Below are 19,981 nucleotides of genomic sequence, written 5' to 3' on the forward strand. Positions count from 1 at the left end.
GGGTGGGGCAGGGGCTGGGTGTTGTATTAATGAAAATGTTACAACACTGATTGTGCTGGTAGTTGTAAAACTCTGTTAATATTCCAAAAAACCACTGAGTTGTACACTTTATAAACAGACAAATTGTATGGTGTGGAAATTACATCTCAGTAAGGCTGTTATATGAAAAAGAAAAGAAACAAGGGTACATAAATGGAAAACAAACAGTGGTATAACTGAATTTGCTCAAAGTAAAGTGATCAGGATAGAGTTGATCAGGAACTGAGCCTCTCCTGCTCTGTCCCTTGGTCCACCCTCTCCAGACACCCGACGCTCAACTAATTCTGCCTTCTTTCCTTCCTTCCTTTCTTCCCCATTTTTCTTTCTTTTCCCTTTTCCTTCCTTCTTTTGTCTTTTCTTTTTTTCCTGCCCATTCCCTTCCCCCTTTCCTTATTCTCCTCTTGTTTCTTGTTTATATATTTTTTAGTTAAAGTACATTCAGTGATCCCGTATCATAGCTGCAGAACCAATTGTAGTGAGAAGCTGGATTGTTGAGAACCTTTTATAAGAGAACATGCCTGTGGCTCTTGGGAGGGAAGTAGAGGATTCAGTGTCTCCCACTCACACTTAATAGCAAATCCTGGTTGTGAAACTCACTAGGCTAGTAACAGTACCCTGGGACTGAGCCTCCGGGAACAGCGGCCTAAAGAGATCCACAACCACTGCTTGTCTTAGTCCACCCAACAGACTTCATTTGCTTCGTCCCTCAGGCTCTGAGTTCCACTCTGATTATCCTGTTGCGTTTTCTCCCACTTTGAACTTTTCAGCTCTCCTTAAGGCGACAGCAAGTAAGTGAGAGATTGAATGAGTGGGCCGTCTTCAGTGAAAAGAACAAGGAGCTTTGCGAATGGCTGACTCAGATGGAAAGCAAGGTTTCTCAGAATGGAGACATTCTCATTGAAGAAATGATTGAGAAGCTCAGGAAGGTAACAGATGTGTGGCTACATGTGTTTCACTCTTTGTAGTGTTTAGGCATTGGTACGGAAGATGACCTTACTCCTAGTTATTTTCCTGACAAAGGAGCACTCTTACAAACACTTCATCTTTTTAATATGAAATCAATGTGCCTGGAAAGGCCTCCTTGACATATAAATCATATGGAATATTTTCAATTTGTGATGAAATAGATTGTCTGCTGATAGATAACATTCAGTTTTTTTGGATTTTATCTGCCTGTTCAGTAGGAATTATTTATGTGTGTCAGTTTTCTTTGTTTTTAATCAGAGTATAATTGATTTATTGTTTGCTTTTAAAGAGGTAAAAATCACTAGAGAGGAACTAAAAGAAAAAATTCCTAGGATCCATTAAGCTGACATTTTCTCTATAAAACATGATTTATAGACAGTTACAGGAATGAGGACTCTTCTGGGAATTTTAGCTTCATATTAATTTCAAGTTATATATGATGATGAAAGTATTTTTTTATGTTCAAATGGATCCAAAATGTTTTTCATGTCTGTATAGGATTGGTCAGTTTTAATAGCATTTTAAAGTGGTTTTTTTGGTTCCAGTGATGTTTCCACACTGCATTTGAACAATTAATCATTTAAATTTTATATTTCTCTTAAGCACATATTGCCATCTGAAATACAGTGCATGTTCCTGATTTGTTTGTTATCTGTCTACACTGGAAGCCCCACTGGACTGTAAGCTTTATGGGAACAGGAACTTCGTCAGTTTTGTTCACTGCTGTAGCTCCTGAGTTCTCAGAAGTACTCAACCATTATTTATTGAATAAATAAGCAATAGCTTCACTCATTCTGAAAAGAAATATAAATAAGTATTAGGAAAAATTATCTTTGTCTATGAAGTTATTTATATTATATGTTGGCTTTGGGAATTGTATTTTTTTTTTCCTCTATGGGTGTGCACAGGCACATACACAGAAAAACAAAAACTTTGAAGCCAAGATGTGATATTAATAACTTTATAGGTTTACACTTAAAAGTGCAAGTTCTAAGCATCAGCGTTTCTGTTGGGTCCGAATAACCCAATAGAACATCTTATGGAAAACCCAGATGAACTTTTTGATTAACCCAATGTATTTAATATTGTAAAGCTTTAAAATGTGGACTGAAACAATACATATTTCATTTAAACATCTGTAACAGTTCTGCCCTTTGCTGGTTTATGGGTGTCAGAGACTGTTCTCTTAGACATGATTAATGTAATAGGTTTTATAGTAAAATTTGCTATAGAATAAATTTTGACCAAGCGTATTTATACTCCAATTGATTTTATCATGAAATTTAAGATCCATGTTTTGGGGGTGTGGAAAAAACTGTCTCTTGAGCAAAATGCAATCATAATTTAAAATTTAGAAAACTGTACCTTGACACACAGATAATTTTGTTATATTGTTTAGTAACATTTAAAATATCAACTATACCATTTTGTATATATATAAAATAAGTTATGGACTCTAAAAAAATGTTCATGAGCTTGCACCATGTGGTGTCTCTTTTGTAGAGAAAAAGAATAATCTTGGTAATTTTTTCAACTTAGGATAAAGAAATTAATAAACAGACTGTAACTATGATATGGGTACTTCCTGGCATTGACACTCAGCATTTTGCTTTAAAAGACAACCTAGGCAGATTATTTTACTATAAATACTGTTCTAGGGTTGGAGTAATTCCATTGACATTGAACATTTCTCAGTAAAATGATCTCAAATTTGTAATGCCATATTGTAACTATTAATAAGCATTCATTTCATTGGTCTTTCACTCCCATGGGGTTGAAGTAACATAGAAGGGTGAGTGGGTGAGGTACTGAGCCTGAGGACAGCATTCAACCCTGAATAGAATGAAATTTCACTGGCTCCTCCCATTCCTTGGGGGCCCTTTTTACTGACTTGAAAAGGTAGCACTGTTCCCAAGGGAATTTTAGAGCCATAGAAGGTTAAAATACCCATATCCTTATAATACCTGTGTTTGTATATTATTTTGCTGAGAAAATATTTGCTGCCTGCCTAACAAAAGCTTAAGCCAAAAATGAAAAAGTTGATTCTAAATTTTGGATGCTGTCACTATGGCAGGGAAGTAAGAGGACCATTGGTCCAGAGGCAGGGTGGAGGGAAGAGGGGGACAGATAGGGGTCAAGAGGAGATGGCCTTTATCATCCCTTAAATCATACTGTTCAGTGGTCTATCTCAGTGACCTTACTACAGACCGTATTGAGAGCCTGTCCTGCTTACCTAAAACAGTCTTTAGGAGGAGCTCCTATAGAAACTGGGTAAATGAGGGAGATTTGAGGCCCATTGATCCTCTAAGACTAAAGGTCATTATTCTTGAGACTTATGTCAATGATTTATGGTGTTGTAAAATCAGTATTTTACACTGTATAAAGGATAGCTCCTTAAAATGAAAGTAATCTTTTAAAACATTCTGTGCAAGTAACAATTGAAATTCACACACACACGCACACAAACATATATATTTAGATATACATACATGCAGACACATCTTATAAGCCTCTTGGCAGTTATGTGTAGGAGGATTGAGTCTAAATATAACATGTGGTTGGTGATTACAGCAATAAGGTATAACTTCCCAGCATTGAAATTCTTCAACTTTTGTCTTTTGTTTCTATGTATATACTTACATTGTTTTTTTTATTTTTAATGCCTATTTTAAGTAAAAAGAAAGCCCCCCCCCCCTCATTCCCTTTAAGAACATCTGTATAAAAATTGAATCTGGACTTTGCCTACGTACTGAAAATCTGGACTTTGCCTAAATACTGAAAATAGCAGGTACCATTAATTCCTGTTTACTAGGATTCATATTCACATAGTGTTCCCTATGCTCAAACTATTTCCAAGCCGTAGAAAACTGTAATTACCCTGTTTCTAGTAGAGCGAAGCTGAATGCATCAAGAATATGCTTTCTGACCTCTGTGATTGCTATTTATTACACAGGATTATCAAGAGGAAATTGCAATTGCCCAGGAGAACAAAATACAGCTCCAGCAAATGGGAGAACGACTGGCTCAAGCCAGTCATGAAAGCAAAGCATCTGAGATTGAGTACAAGCTTGGCAAGATCAATGACCGGTGGCAGCACCTTCTGGACCTCATGGCAGCCAGGTAAAAAGGACCCCCATCAGCAGGACACATGTGCAGAATCTCAGCACATTCAGGCCACCTTCCATTTCAGCTGCAAGTCGTCCAATAAATCTCTGCGTTCCTCATCCCACCACTTTAGTTCATGCTTGTCTCCTAAGTGTCATTTTCATTAACTTTAAAATTCTGTGCTTCACAGATTCAGTGGTGTTTTCATTTAACTAAAAGAGAGAAAGTCATATCCAAACAAAATCCGTTCCCGAGGGAAAAGTCTTTATTCTGAGGCTTCATAGTACTCAACTTCCTATAAGAAAGAGAGTGAAACTGCTGACAAGCATCTGTGAAGGATGTGTTTGTCTGAAGTGGCAAAAAATATATATACATATATATATTATATTGTATTATGTTATACATACAAAGTGTATTTATATATTATATATATTTATAAAATATATAAAATCATATTCCTACTGTATTTTTTATTAGTAAGATATCAGAATGAAGCTAATTATTGTCACTTTGCTTTGATGTAAAGATAACCTGCTGGATTACTGTATTTTGTACTTAGCTTTAGTGATATCTGTAAGTGTCTGCTTCGTGCCTTAGAGGAATATTACATCAATTTCTGTTGCGGAAATGTTGCTGAAAGGATGAGGTGGGGTACAGCTGCTCGTTGCTCAAAAGCCAATAAACAGGCCAGATCGGTGGAAAGGAAAGTTTGTTTTATTTCAGATGCCACCAACTTGGGGAGGTGGGGTGGACATCTGTCCAAAGGCTGACTCCCCCCACCGCCCTCCCCCCCACACACATGGCAACCAGTGGGGCAAGAGCTTTTATAGCCAGAAGGAGGGGACTCCATGCAGAAACAGCACTGCCGGCTCTGACAGTCATCTTCAGATTGCTCATCAGTGGTCTGACCAGTGTCATTTTCATTGTTTTAGGTACAGTTAGTCTTCAGTTCCAAGGTCCATTTGTTCCCATTTCTTTGTGGCCAGTTCTCAGAATTGTGACAGCTCGTGTTCTTGATACAGTGTGGTCATCGTGTAGTTAACTTTTCCACCTGTGTTTTGGAATCTACAAGACAGCTCACAGGCTATGGCTCAGAATGTTATCCACAGCCCCTGAGAAAGGACTAAAGGTCCTTGACCACACTTCATGACTACATTATCATTATTAGTCTCCTCTGACTGTTTTCCTTTGATTCTATGTTTCTTACTTCTCTGATTAAACTTATTCTTTGACTAAGGTTTTCCAAAGACGAAAGGCAGGCAGAGGACACGGTTTGGGGGTGGGGGCTGGAAAGACCATAGGGTTCTGCTCCATTTCAGAAGGCAGAGTGAGAGAAATATAAAAGTCAAAAAGAAAAAAATATCTGAGGAACTTTACTAGCAATATAAAAGCCTGATATGCTTGAATGAACCATTATGCTATTTGACATAAGGGTTATTTTTAAAGGGAAATGCTGGATAGATGCTTTATTTGAAGTGAGCTTTGCTTCGTGTTGGACTGTAGCCTCCATGAGGGCAGGCGTCTTTGTCCATTTTGTTCATTTTATATCACTAGTACCTGTGCCTGAACACAGTTTGGACTCAGTAAATATTTGCATGAATGTATGAATGAATATTTGAATAGACAGTCTTCTTTATCACAGTTAGGAGAGTTAGGATGTCACAAATGCTTCTGATTCACCGTTGTTTTGGAGCCATCCCACAATACACTTTATAAAAAATCTGGATTATTTTCCCTAGCCATGAAGGTAGATGTGAAATAGTGCCTTTTGAATACTGTGTGCCCGTAAAAACTGCATATGGGCATGACAATTCCATATGTTGATTTTGAAAACATTTAGTATGGGCTTTTTTTCTATCAGGGAGTTATCAAACAGGGTCTAATTTATGAAGCAGATGAGCTATAATTTCAGTAAGAATATGATAAAAAGGGAACAAGTGATAACCAGGTTTTAAAACGTTAGACAGTAGGACTGTAATAGCTAACACTTGCTGAACCTTTAGCTTGCACCAGTGACCATGCTACAGGCTTCATGTGCATCTTCCTGTGTGTTTACAACATCCTTTGAGATGGGTATTATTGTTATACCCATTTTCCAGATATGGAATGCTGAGGTTCAGGCTTGCTCCTGGTCGTGCACATACTGAGTGGCAGATTCTGCATTCTTTGACTCTACAGCTCATGCCCTGAACAATTCTGCCTGCCAAGTTTGTGACTTCTTTGTCCCTGTTCTAGATAATGCAATTAAAAGGAAATTAGGTTGTTACTTATTTCTATAGTCTTTCCTGGTGCCTTAGTGAGAAAGAACCCACCTGCCAAGGCAGGAGATGTGAGTTTGATCCCTGGGTCAGGAAGATCCCCTGAAGAAGAAATGGCAACCCACTCCAGTATTCTTGCATGGGACATCCCATGGACAGAGGAGCCTGGCAGGCTACAGTCCACAGGGTCTCAAGAGTCAGACTGATGTAGTGGCTGAACAATGACAACAGCAATTATTTCTATAACCGAACTTCCCAGTTCTATTTGTAAAGGACTGATAGTGACGGTGAAAGATTTCGGGGATACAAAGACAGAGGCCCCTTTTTTCAAGTGGGCATATAGACATGCAAAGAAATCAAGTAAAATGACTCACTAAATGCCCTGATAAAGTATATAAAGAGATGGAAACTTAATGATTCAGCTTAAACTACTTGAAGTATTTAGGCATATGTAGGTTTTAGAACCTTAATACCATGTTTAGCCTCACTTCTCAGGCACTGATAACCAAACCTTATTTCAGAGGGAGGACCTGAAGCCTTTGTGCTAAAAAATACCCTTCTTTGGGAAGCCGCCCACTTGGTAAACATCCCTGGATTTTTTTCGGTCAGATTATGACTCACAGATTGGTTTGCATTGCCATGTAATCCAGTTAAAGTAGTTAATATTCTTTTCCAATTTTTAGTGCTTCAATGCTGTGAAATATGGGGTTGCATGAAATCAAAATTTTTTTAAATTTAATATATTGAATCACAAGCAATTATTTAGCATATGCCCAGCTATTAGCCAACATTATATAAAATGAACTAGGTGTTTACTCCTCAAAGTCATGCTTATTTATAACTTTTCTGTCTAGTTTTTGTTTGTTCATTTGTGTTTTGGGGGGTATATTTGGCCACATGACATGACCTGTGGGATCTTAGTTCCCCTACCAGGAATTGACCCTTCACCCCTGCATTAGAAGGGAAGAGTCTTTTGTGTGTGTGTGTGTGTGTAATAAAGTTTTATTAAAGTATAAAGGAGATAGAGAAAGCTTCTGACATAGGCATCAGAAGGGGGCAAAAGAGTACCCCTTTTGCTAGTGTTAGCAATGGAGTTATATACTCTCCAATGAATGTCTGGAGGTTAGAAGGGAAGAGTCTTAACCACTGGACCACTTAGGAACTCCTCTGTATAGTTTATTCAGTCAATAATTTTTTAGATATTACTTAGTTTATTCTTCCAAAGACATTAGTAAATTTGAATCAATTAAATACAGGGTATACAGGCTTCCTAGGTGGCCTGGTAAAGTATCCACCTGTGATGCAGGAGACTCAAGAGACATGGGTTCGATCCCTGGGTTGGAAAGATCTCCTAGGGTAGGAAATGGCAACCTACTTCAGTAATCTTGCCTGGAGAACCTCATGGACAGAGGAGCCTGGTGGGCTACAGTCCATGGGGTCACTAAGAGTCAGACATGACTAAGTGACTGAGCAGAGAACACACACACAGTCTGGCGTTTTACACTAAAATGCTCATGTTTCTAGTTTTGTAGTTTCATTGTACACAGATGTATACATATTGTCCATTTCTAATGGTCTCTTTCCAACATGGACGGTATGACATACTGACTGTTGGTTTGTCCTGAGGTTTAATGCCACGCTGAATTCATAGTTCTTGGAGTGTCTCCTAAATGGCTCTCAGCCATCACATTTGCTTTCTTTCCATTGTTTGGTTTATTGGCATTTCGCTAATGCACAGGCTAGCCGCCCATCTCCCACACCCGTCTTCAACTGTGACCTGCCAGTTGAAATACTGAGTTTCTATGATTCAGCCTCATTCGGTCCGCCTCCCTCTTCCAAAAAATTTTTTTAACATTGATTCATTAAAGCAGAACATAATTTGTCTTTTGATATTTTTATGTTGTTTTGGTGCTTTGGGGGGAGTAGAGAAGTTGTTACTGAAGATGATCATATTTTCAGGTGAACATCTTTGCGGCTAACTGGAAATGGGGGGAAAAAAGAAAGAAGATTCACAGATAATAACCTGTTATGTACGAACAGAATGCATAACTTTGAGTCAGCTTCCTATTACTAGTTGATTAGCTAGCTTAGACCATTCTAAGTGCACAGTAGATGTGTTTTGCATTGAATTTTTAAACTGTCACCAAGCATTGTCAGCTTTTTAAGATAACAAAAAAATTTGCAGTTATTTTTAGGGCTCAATGGATAATGTTCCAGTATACTTTCTAGTCCTACTTAGTCCAATGTAACAGAGACTGGTTTACATGCTATATAATGGCTATTTAAATGAGCTGAAATGGAATATGACTCATCTAATTGAATATAATTCAATTAGAATTTAATTTTAATTATGGTCAGTTGCACAAGGCACATTTCCAGTGCTCAGAAACCACACAAGGATAGCGGCTACCTTATTGGATGCTACAGACACAGGACATTTTCGTCATCCCAGAAAACTCTGTTGGTCAGTGCTAGCCTAGACAAAGGCATTTCTGAGCTTTCACCCTTAATTAAGAGTCAACATAATTAACAGTCGTCAGTGTAACTGATAATTTCTGTAATACTGTCTTCAAGGATTCTAGCTCTCATTTCTGAACCCTGTGCAAAAACCCAATGGCATTTTCCCAGAGCCTGGACTGACAGAAAATGTCCTGTAGCCTTAGTTGTTCAGAGCTTTTAATAAATAGAGACTGCTTTGTTCAACGCTTCCCATCTTGGTATCTAGGAAGGTCAGATTCAAGTTGTTTACTCTTGTGATGACTTTTCTTGTTTTAGTTAACTGGACTCTCTAATAGAGGCTATTCTTCTTTCCTCACCAAACCTAAAATAGTCATTACCAAAATGAAGCACACATTAGTTATGTGTTACTTTAATAATGAAATTATTAGTCCCCCGACTCTTTGAGATCCCATGGACAGTTGCCCTCCAGGCTCCTCTGTCCATGGGATTTCCCAGGCAAGAATACTGGATTGAGTTGCCATTTCCTACTTCAGGAGATCTTCCCAACCTAGGGATCGAACCCAGGTCTCCTGCTGCAGACAGATTCGTTACCATCCAAGTTACCAGGGAACCCAATTAAGTTATTATTTTAATAATAGCTTTATTGAGATATAATTCACATAACATACAACTTATCTATCAAAAGTATACAATTCAGTGACTTTTAGTATATTCCCAGAACTGTGCATCTTTCATCATTGTTATTGTTGCTCAGTCACTAAGTTGTGTCCAACTCTTTGTGACCCCGTGAACTGCAACACACCCGATAGTCCTTCACTATCTCCCTGAGTTTGCTCAAATTCACATCCATTGAGTCGGTGACGCCATCCAACTATCTTATCCTCTGTCGCTTGCTTCTCCTCTTGCCGTCAATCTTTCCCAACATCAAGGTCCTTTCCAATGAGTTGGCTTTTCGAATCAGGAAGCCAAAGGATTGGAGCTTCAGCTGCAGCATCAGTCCTTCCAGTGAATATTCAGGGTTGATTTCATTTAGTATTGATTGGTTTTATTTCCTTGCTGTCCAAGGGACTCTCAAGAGTCTTCTCCAGCACCACAGTTCCTAAGCATTAAATTCTTCAGTGCTCAGCCTTCTTTATTGTCCAACTCTCACATGTGTACATCACTACTGGAAAACAAGTCTCTTGAGTTCCTCTTCACTTTCTGTTATTAGAGTGGTATCATCTGCATGTCTGAGGTTGTTGATATTTCTCCTGGAAATCTTAATTCCATTTTGTGATTCATCCAGCCTAGCATTTCACATGATGTACTCTGCACGTAAGTTAAATAAGCAGGACAACAATATACAGCCTTGTCATACACCTTTCCCAGTTTTGAACCAGTCCATTGTTCCATGTCCAGTTTTAACTGTTGCTTCTTGTCCTGCATACTGATTTCTCAGGAGACAGGTGAGGTGGTCTGGTATCCCATCTCTTTAAGAATTTTCCACAGTTTGTTGTGACCCACACCGTTAAAGGCTTTAATGTAGTCAATGAAGTGGAAGTAAATGTTTTTCTGGAATTCCCCTGATTTCCCTATGATCCAGCAGATGTTGGCAATTTGATCTCTGGTTTCTCTGCCTTTTCTAAACCCAGCTTGTACATCTGGAAGTTCTCGGTTCATGTAATGCTGAAGCCCAACTTGAAGGATTTTGAGCATAACCTTACTAGCTTGTGAAATGAGCACAATTGTTCAGTAGTTAGAACATTCTTTGGCACTGCCATTCTTTGAGATTAGAATGCAAACTGACCTTTTCCAGTCCTGTGGCCACTCATTGCTGAGTTTTCCAAATTTGCTTGCATATCGAATGCAGCACTTTTACAGCATTCTATTTTAGAAGTTTAAATAGCTCAGCTGGAATTCCTCACCTCCACTAGCCTTATTTGTAGTGATGCTTCCTAAGGCCCATTTGACTTCAGACTCCAGGATGTCTGGCTCTAGGTGAGTGACCACACCTTCATGGTTATCTGGGTCATTAGGATCTTTTTTGTAAATTTCTTCTGTGTATTCTTACCACCTCTTCCTAAGCTCTTTTGCTTTTGTTAGGTTCATACCGTTTCTGTCCTTTGTTGCACCCGTCCTTGCATGAAGTGTTCCCTTGATACCTCCAGTTTTCTAGAAGAGACTGCTAGTTTCCTTTTCTGTTGTTTTCCTCTACTTCTTTGCACTGTTCATTTAAGAAGACCTTCTTATCTCTCCTTGCTATTCTCTGGAACTCTGCATTCAGTTGGGTATATCTTTCCCTTTTTCCTTTGCCTTTTGTGTCTCTTCTTTTTCCAGTTGTTTGTAAGACCTCCACTTTGCTTTGCATTTCTTTTTCTCTGGGATCATTTTGATCACCTCCTTTATAATGTCACGAACCTCTGTCCATAATTCTTCAGGCACTCTTTCTATCAGATCTAATCCCTTGAATCTATTTGTTGCCTCCACTGTATAATCATAAAGAATTTGATTTAGATCATACCTGAGTCACATAGTGGTTTTTCCTACTTTTTTCAATTTAAGCCTGAATTTTGCAATAAGAAGCTGAGCCCCAGTCAGCTCTGGGTCTTGTTCTTGCTGACTATATAGAATTTCTCCATCTTTAACTGCAAAGAATATAGTCAGTCTCATTTTGGTATTGACCATCTGGTGATACCATGTGTAGAGACTTCTGTTGTGTTGTTGGAAGAGGATGTTTGCTATGACCAGTGTGTTCTCTTGACAAAACTCTGTTAGCCTTTGCCCTGCTTCATTTTGTACTCTAAGACCAAACTTGCCTGTTGCTCCAGGTATCTTTGACTTCCTACTTTTGCATTCCAATCCCCTGTGATGAAAACAACATTGGTTTTGGTGTTATTCTAGAAGATCTTGTAGGTCTTCACAGAACCGGTCAACTTCAGCATGTTTGGCAGTAGTGTTTGGGGATAGACTAGGATTACTGTGATATTGAATGGTTTGCCTTGGAACCAAACTGAAATGATTCTGTTGTTTTTGAGATTGCACCCAAGCACTGAATTTTGGTCTCTTTTGTTGACTTATGAGGGCTACTCCATTTTTTCCAGAGGATTCTTGCCCATAGTAATGGATGTAATGGTCATCTGAATTCAATTCACCTGTTCCCATCCATTTTAGTTTATTGATTCCTAAAATGTCGATGTTCACTCTTCCCATCTCGTGCTTGATCATGTCCACTTTACCATAATTCATGGATCTCAAAAACAGGAAAAACAAATACAATTTTTAAAAACTATGGAATGCCCCCTGTAGACAAAAGTGTATGAAGTATTAATACTTTCTCTGCATATTGCTACATGACAGAAGCTGGCAAACTCTCTTAGGGCTGGGTTACTATATGACTAATATTCGAGGCTTTGTGGGCTGAAGAGCCTCTGACAAAGCCCTCTGCCGAAAAATCCCAAAAGCAGCCTTAGGCAGTGTGTAGAGAAACATAATAGATTTCAGTAATATTTTATTACCAAAGCAGGTAGCCAGGCATAGTTTCCAGACACCCCTCTGGGGATGTAAAGATAAAAAAGAAAGTGAGTCCCCAAATATAAGAGTGATAAAGCAAGATTACAGGGCTCCCCACCAGAGCGTTCCCCTTCCATTTCATCTTGCTGCTCTCTCTCTCTGTCTGGACAAGCCAGCTCTTAATTCTTCTCCATGTTCTTCCTTTTCTCCAGATTAAATCAAAGTCTTCTTATCTAGGCTTTCTGTACACAGTCCTTAGCATTTCCCTTGCTTATAATAAATATCCCATTTCAAAGGTTATTGAAAGTTTCTTTCCTCTGTTGAGATATCAGTGTATCAGACTTGATGAGCACAGTAACCCCAGAACCTAATGTAGTTCTTTGCATATAGTAGTCCCTCCATTATTCGTTGAGCTTCTCAGCCTGAGACACAGCATGTGAAAAGTTCCCTACATACAGAAAGGAATATAGCAGAGCCTGGGCTTGGGGCTTCACTTGCCTGCGTTATAAAATGTTTCTGCTTCACCTGCACTGTGATATTTGACAAATTACTCATCCTCTCAGTACTTCAATTATATGGTGTAAAAGGTTATCAGGAGGATTAAATGAGGTGGTACCTGTAAACCACTTAGCACAGTGAAGCGCTCAGTCAATAAATGTCAGCTCTCATCCTAGAGGGAGTTTAGAGGCTCCTGGAGAATAAGAAGGGCTTTGCAAAGTTGAAGCAGCTGCCCTCGGTAGGGATTTCAGTCCAGTGGGAGCTCTGCCCAAACTAGAGGAAGAAGAAAAAGTAATTCTTGGAATTTGTGGCTGGTATTACCTCATGGTGATCCATTCAGAAAAGTCAAGCCAGAATCAGAAATGCTTTGATGCAGCAAGCTCAGAAATGACACCATTCTAGTTTTAGTTCGCCTTGCTCTGGCTGTGTGACCTGGGGCTTCCTGTATAACCTCTCTGAGTCCCGGATTCCTCATTTTCAAAATGTTCATTAAAATAACTGCCACTTCTCCAGTGAGACAACACAGGGGAAAGGATCATGTATACTGTCATATACTATATGTGCCAATCTTATTCTTTTAGGTCATTCCATAGTTTTATATAACGTGATTTACCTAGTATTTTCCCTACTGATGAAAATTTATATTATTGCCATTTTTTGCTACTACAATAATTGTGTTTAAAGCCTTGCCTTATATTTAGTTCATTGGGATAAATATATTGTGCTAAGAATAGTGAACATGGGGAAAAAATTAGCCCATGGAAAAATGTAAATATAGTAAAAGGGAATTAAACTAAGGAAATAATGGCAATGAAAAATTTTAAAGATCTGTTTTTTTTTAATGTTGGTAGTAATCAAGAGAAAACAAACTTGCCTTCTATTATGGAATTATGACCAATATTTTCCATCTTGATGAAAATAATATATCAGTAAAGTGATTGTTTTATAAAGAATGAAAATATTATATCTTTAATTGTAGCATTTTAAAAATAATTTTATTTTTAACTAAGTTTTGTGGATTTTTTAATGTGAAAATTCAATTTTGTTTCTTTTATAGAGAAAATATACTATAAAAATTTTAAATTTTTAAAAAAATATTTTAAGAGCAATCAACTCATATAACCAGAACCAAGTGCTTTGTTTTATTTTAGTTAAAATTCATCATATTGGCCTTTTAAAAAAAAGCTTAGCAAATATTTATTGCCTATTTATTTATTTGTAAGTTATTTGTGTGTATGTATTTTAAAATCCTAAGGAGTTAAAACAGATAGCATTGTTCACATTTATTTTTTTAATTACCAGTAATGAATCACTTGGGAGCTAATTTTCTTTAAAAGTTTAAATTATGAAGTTTATATAGAATCAGTGCAGAAAACTTAGAAATTCTTGCAATTCCATCCCCCCCACCAAGTTAACTGAAATTCCACAAAGCTAATGAACACATTTTTTTAATTACCTTAAAATAAACATGTTATTTTTGTCACTTTACATCATTATTTTTAAAAGCACAAAGGTTGAGGTAAGTGGAAAATAGTATTCCTTCTTTCCTTTTCCTGCTCAAATAGTCTATTCAAAGGTGAAGACCAGTCACTTTTCAGCAGAATTTCTTGCCCGTCCCATCTTCCCAAACAACCCCTTAAACTCCTACTTACATCACTTAGCTGGCAAGCAAACTTAAGAAACATAAAAGTTGCTCCTTTTTGCTACTACAGTTTGCTGTACTTGGGGTGGTTTTGCTTGTTTGTGTTTGGGTCATTTGTCTTTTCAAATATCTTTTCCAGTTTAACAGACTGCTTGCGAGAAAAGGGGGAAGGTCCTTCCAGAATGGCGGTGTGTCTGCAGCCCGTCTTATTTCTGCTCCCTTCTTTCTTTAGACCTGGAGCCTCCCCCTCCTTCCAGATTACCCTGAGCCTTTCCCCTTCTTACCCTCGTGGCCTACATTCCAGGAGATCAAGCCTGGCACATGTTAATGAATGTAGGTTTTATTTAGAAGCATGACCACTTGTCACTTACTGCTCAGTGTCATATTATCAGGCAGAGACTTACCGACATTTGTCTGGAGGGAGCATTTTCATACTTCCATACACAGACCAGGGAACCTTTCATCCCCACGCAAGATTTAGCCTTTTGCTCTGCAAACCTCACTTTTGCAAGTGGATACTTCATGGTGGTGGCAGAAGATTCTTGTGCCCCGAGGATGGCAGAGGATGGCTGTGCGGATGCAGACCTCCCGGAGTGTAACTGCAATGTCGCAAGGCAGGCATCTCCTTGAGTTTCTTCCCGTGGGCATAGCTTTCTTGTTACGTGGGGGTGATAGGATGGATGCTGGAGCCTTAATCCATAATTGGTTTTGCCAGTGTTAAGTGGGGATGACTGGTGTTAGGAGGTTGTTGGCCATGGACTCCTAAGAGTTATTTGTCGGTTTTTCTTGTCCCTCTAACTGGCCTGTGAAGCTAGATGGAAAGGTTAATGGGCTTTGTTATGGCTCAGGATCCAGTTGTCTCCGGACTGGAATCGTCACATGAGGGGTATGGTTACAGTAGGGAGTCTGAGACACAGGAAGGGATTCAGAAAAGAGGTCCAGTGGAAAGATCCTGTCAGGCCGTCGTCTGTTATTTAAAGGACAGGCTGCTGCTGAAACTGAAGTTCAGACATGGCCAGTTAACACTTTTGTAACCGAAAGTGTTCCCTTTATGAAATTAGAAAATCTCTCATGTTTCAGCAGCCTGGAGGGTCGTGTGTATGAGAGAAAGTTGTTTCTCTTTAGGTATGTCAGTAGGTTTTGGTCACTGACTAATATAAAGGTTTTCAAACATATGTGCAAATGGGGAAGTACATGTCTAAAATGGTAATGTAGTGCATAATGCAGATATTTACTTAATGATTTTTATTCAGTTAGAATAGCATTACATCAGGAATTTTCACTTTATTTTTCAACATATTTTTTTGTACCATAGCATCCCCTGAATAAACCCCTGTTGGTGAATAGAATTATTAATGGTACCTTTCGTTCTGATATATTGAGCACATGAATTTTGTTTGTTTGTTTGTTTTGGTTTATGTATCTACTAAACTTGTCTGAAGGAAAGTAGTGAGGTATATATGAAATGTGTATGTATATATGCATATATGTGTATATTCATGTGGCAATATTAAGAAGCCGTACAACTGGAATTAGTATTAGAGCCCTTCTCAAGAAAGATCAAATACTCGGGAAGCACAGGAGACTCTGAAAGAGGAACCAGGTGTAGGGACTTACAGATAGACCAGGTTTGCTAAACTTACCCGGACAAGTGACATCTGTAAACACTTAATTTGAATTATAATCCTGGATGCTACCAAAAAGAATGTTGCTCAAACTTCTTACAATGATAGATAAATAAAACTATTGTTGACACTTCAAAGTTGCCTTTAAAGAAATAATGAAAAAAAACTTAAGTGGGACATTTCTCTGAGAGAAGAATGATCCCTGTCCCACCAATATCAAATTTAATAGCTCAAGGGTGATGTATGGGGACTTTATCCCCCACCTCCTCTTAGCTTATATCAACACCCTCCCGCCCAACACTTAACATACATTGTATTTTGCTATTTGTGGTAAAGTGCACTTTTTGAAAAATGGGAAGGGAGAACCACTAAAGCGTTCACCCTCCCTGACTTTACTAAGATTTACACATTCATTTGAAAGAGGAACTTGTCCTTAATGGACTATATGAACAAGCATTTCCATGTCACGATGCCCTTGACATATTGCACTAACTGCTCTGACTACTGGAACTCCTTCAGTACTATACAGGATTACTGATCTGTAAATTATTTGGCTACTGTAGACAATATCTGGTGGAACAGTGTTTATTCATAGCCCTTTGTGTCCTGGATCATTTTTGTAAGTGAATTTTGAACCAAGAAAATCAATTAATTTTTGTCCTTAACAAATATATCATTAGCAAATGATCTAGAAGAAAATTTAAGTATACATTTAATGTCAAATAAATTAAAATATGTTAACAAAATAAAAATATTTTTGTAAGAATACCAATTATTAATGTTTGCTTGCTTGCTTAGTCACTCAGTCGTGGCCAACTCTTTGTGACCGGTTAGACAGTAGCCCACCAGACTCCTCTGTCCATGGAATTTTTCAGGCAAGAACACTAGAATGGGTTGCCATTTCCTTCTCCAGGGGATCTTCCTGACTCAAAGATTGAAATTGCATATCCTGTGTCTTCCTGCATTCCAGGCAGATTCTTTACCCTCTGAGCCATCAGGGAAAGTAGATATTTAAATAGAACCCAGCTTTGTACAAGGTACTGAGCTTAGTATGGCAGCCAAAAATGGAAAGAGAAAACTCAAAGTGGAAATTCACAGTTCTAGCTTTCCAGGGAATTTCCCATGGGAAGGAAGAACATGAGCATAAATAACACCAGAGAGTTTGGACAAGAGTAAGAAGGAAGTAGGCACAGAGTGAGGTACCCTCGAAGCCTTTAGCTCCACACAAAAGCCCGATACTTTTGTAAGTTTACTGTAAAGCCCCATCCCAAAGCATGGTCAGCATTCACATCCCACCAGATCTGAAGACAGGAAGCTAGTCCAGGAAGCTGGTCCAGACAGGAAGCTGAGAGGACATTCTTAACGGGGTTAAAACCAGGACAGACATCTCAGGTCAGTGGGCCACTCTTCAGTCCTATTCCAGTGGCTTTATTGATTGTAGACTGTCCTTTCCATGTGGGACACTGAGGCAGGATGGCCAAGGTCATGTTAAAGCCGAAGCCCGTGCCATGATCATCGTTGGTAGGATATGCACCCTGAACTTCATACCCAGTAGCTTCTCTGACTGACCTTCAAGTGGATTTTGTCTGACATGTGAGAGAAATGTGAGTTGGTTGTGTGTAAAAGTCCTTGGAATTATTGTTCTAGGCTAATGTTTTCACATGCCCTCAAGACAGGTACAAATTATACTTAGAAAGCTAATTAGAGGAGTCTTATCTTGAATGGAATTACAAGTCATGAGAAATATATTGTAATGCATGTTTTCTGTTCCGTATCAATTGAATATATTGCAGAATATTAACATAATTTTTAAATACACATTTAAAAAAATAAAAAGTTTAAAAACATGTTTAAAAAAAGTTTAAAGTAAAAATAGTTTTAAAAAAATTAAAATTAAAAAAAAGTAAGATAACACACCTTAGCATGCCTTTACACACTAGAAATGTTATTCAAACATTTATTATATTATTATATAAACATTTATTATATTTATTATATTTATTATAATTAATAAAATATAGATACTATGAAGAACTGAGCATAGTGAAAATCCTTTTAAGCATTCAAAAAGGAAAAGTGAAGGTGTCATGACTAGATTTTCATTTGCAGAGAAACATTGATTTACAGAAAATGTAACAGAAGTGATGGTATCTATTTTAAGCAATTAAAAATGAATAAAAATTCTCAACAGTTTGGTTATGAGACAGTTTCTTCAGAAAGGTGGCTCCTGACCAGAGAAGCCTATCAGAGTTATCTGGGGAGTTATGGGAGCGAGGAGGTGGGGAGAACGTTTCTCCTGCAGATACCTACCTGAAATATACCACACCCCTAGAGTTGTTCTTGCTGCTGTTTCTTTTTTCTGCTCGGCATGCGGCATCTTAGCTTCCCAACCAGAGATCGAATTTGTGGCCCCTACAGTGGAATCAAGAGTCTTAACCACTGTACTGCCAGAGAAATCCCTATCACATCTCTAGAGTTTTAAAAGACATACTACTCTTGACATTTTTTCCAAGCAGATACTTCTTTAGTCGAGCCAGATTGACACCTTGGAAATGGAAGTATTTTGCTTATATGTCATTTGTTTCTATTACAAGCAGTGTCAGTTAGGTGACTACATTTCCTGAACAAAAAAGCCTACAATGTATTTTTTAAAAGCTTATGGTTTAAAAGCAAAATTGAATTTCAAATAAGGGCTGCATCAGAAATCATTGATCATGTGCTCTTCTTCCCCATCCCCTTTCTTTTCAGAGCATTCTGTGTATGTACATGCAGCCATGTCAGGCCATCAACAGGGACTCAATAATGGTTTTTTGCTGCTATTACTTGATATTCACAGAGTTGAAAAGTCCTATCTGTGTCCCTCCCAAACTCCTGCTCACACTCTGCCCTCACTGGGAAATTCCTTTCAAAACTTACTTATCTATCCATGCTCTTGTACCCTTGACCCTGCCTCCTGTGCATCCTTGCTCCGTCATCTATATTCATGTATCATTTCCTGCCTTTTTCTTCTGTCTTCGGCTCTTATCTCATGAGTTCCTTTTTCTCTGCCTAGAAACACTCTAAAGTGATTCCAAACTTTCAACTGCATTAAACAGAACAAAAAATAAATTTTTTCTTTTAGCCAGATAATTCTACCTGTTTTGTGCCATATTTACTCAACTTCCCTGCCTGCTTTCTTAAAATAATTAACAATCCCCTTTTATCATAAGCATGTTTCTGAAGCCAAATGCCACCTGCGTTCTATTTCCATGGTGTTTGCTAAACTACTCACTTGGGGTCAGCAGACTGCTTCCGATGGTTCTTTTTAGGCCTCATTATGATGTCCTGCTCTGCCTTTGACTAAGCAGACCTGTGGTTCCACAATTTAGCACACCTAAGTCTTGCTTCTTAAAAATGGAAATTCCCTGGCCACATTCCCTGAGGTTCTGGCTCCATAGGACAGTTTTGGGGTCTAAGGAGCTGCACTTTCATGAGGGAAACCAGGTGAACTCTAATGAAGAGGGCATTTAGATCATTTCCTGACCAACACTTTCTTTTTTTAATTTTTTTCTTTCTTTTTTTTAATTTTAAGATAACTTTTAGTGACTCTAAAGTAATTTTGTAGCTAGCTTGTATAACATAAAATTTGGAAAAATGCAGACATTAACCTGCACACTAATAAATATTTCTCATCTTTTAAGATCACTTTACTGTGGCACGCCAGGTTTCTAGACACCTGATAACCATGGCCTGATACTGCTTTTTGTTTTTTAATTAGTAAATTTACAATATTATGTTAGTTTCAAGTGTAAAGTGATTCACTTGCACATATATATGACATGACTTAAAAATTATTTCTAATTGAATGTACTTAATATATAGCATTGTGTAATTCTAAGGTGTACAACATTACTTTGATA

General features: G+C 38.0%; 1 protein-coding gene across 1 annotated transcript in view; it reads left to right on the forward strand.

Annotated features, from left to right (window-relative positions):
• SYNE1 (spectrin repeat containing nuclear envelope protein 1) overlaps positions 1-19,981 on the forward strand; it is a 483,739-nt gene that overhangs the window by 412,541 nt on the left and 51,217 nt on the right. Inside the window, 2 exon segments of the mRNA XM_070461436.1 lie at positions 807-965; positions 3,959-4,125. Coding sequence (XP_070317537.1) covers positions 807-965; positions 3,959-4,125 — 326 coding nt within the window.

Source organism: Odocoileus virginianus, chromosome 34 (assembly GCF_023699985.2).
Source record: "Odocoileus virginianus isolate 20LAN1187 ecotype Illinois chromosome 34, Ovbor_1.2, whole genome shotgun sequence".
NCBI classification, from domain to species: domain Eukaryota; kingdom Metazoa; phylum Chordata; class Mammalia; order Artiodactyla; family Cervidae; genus Odocoileus; species Odocoileus virginianus.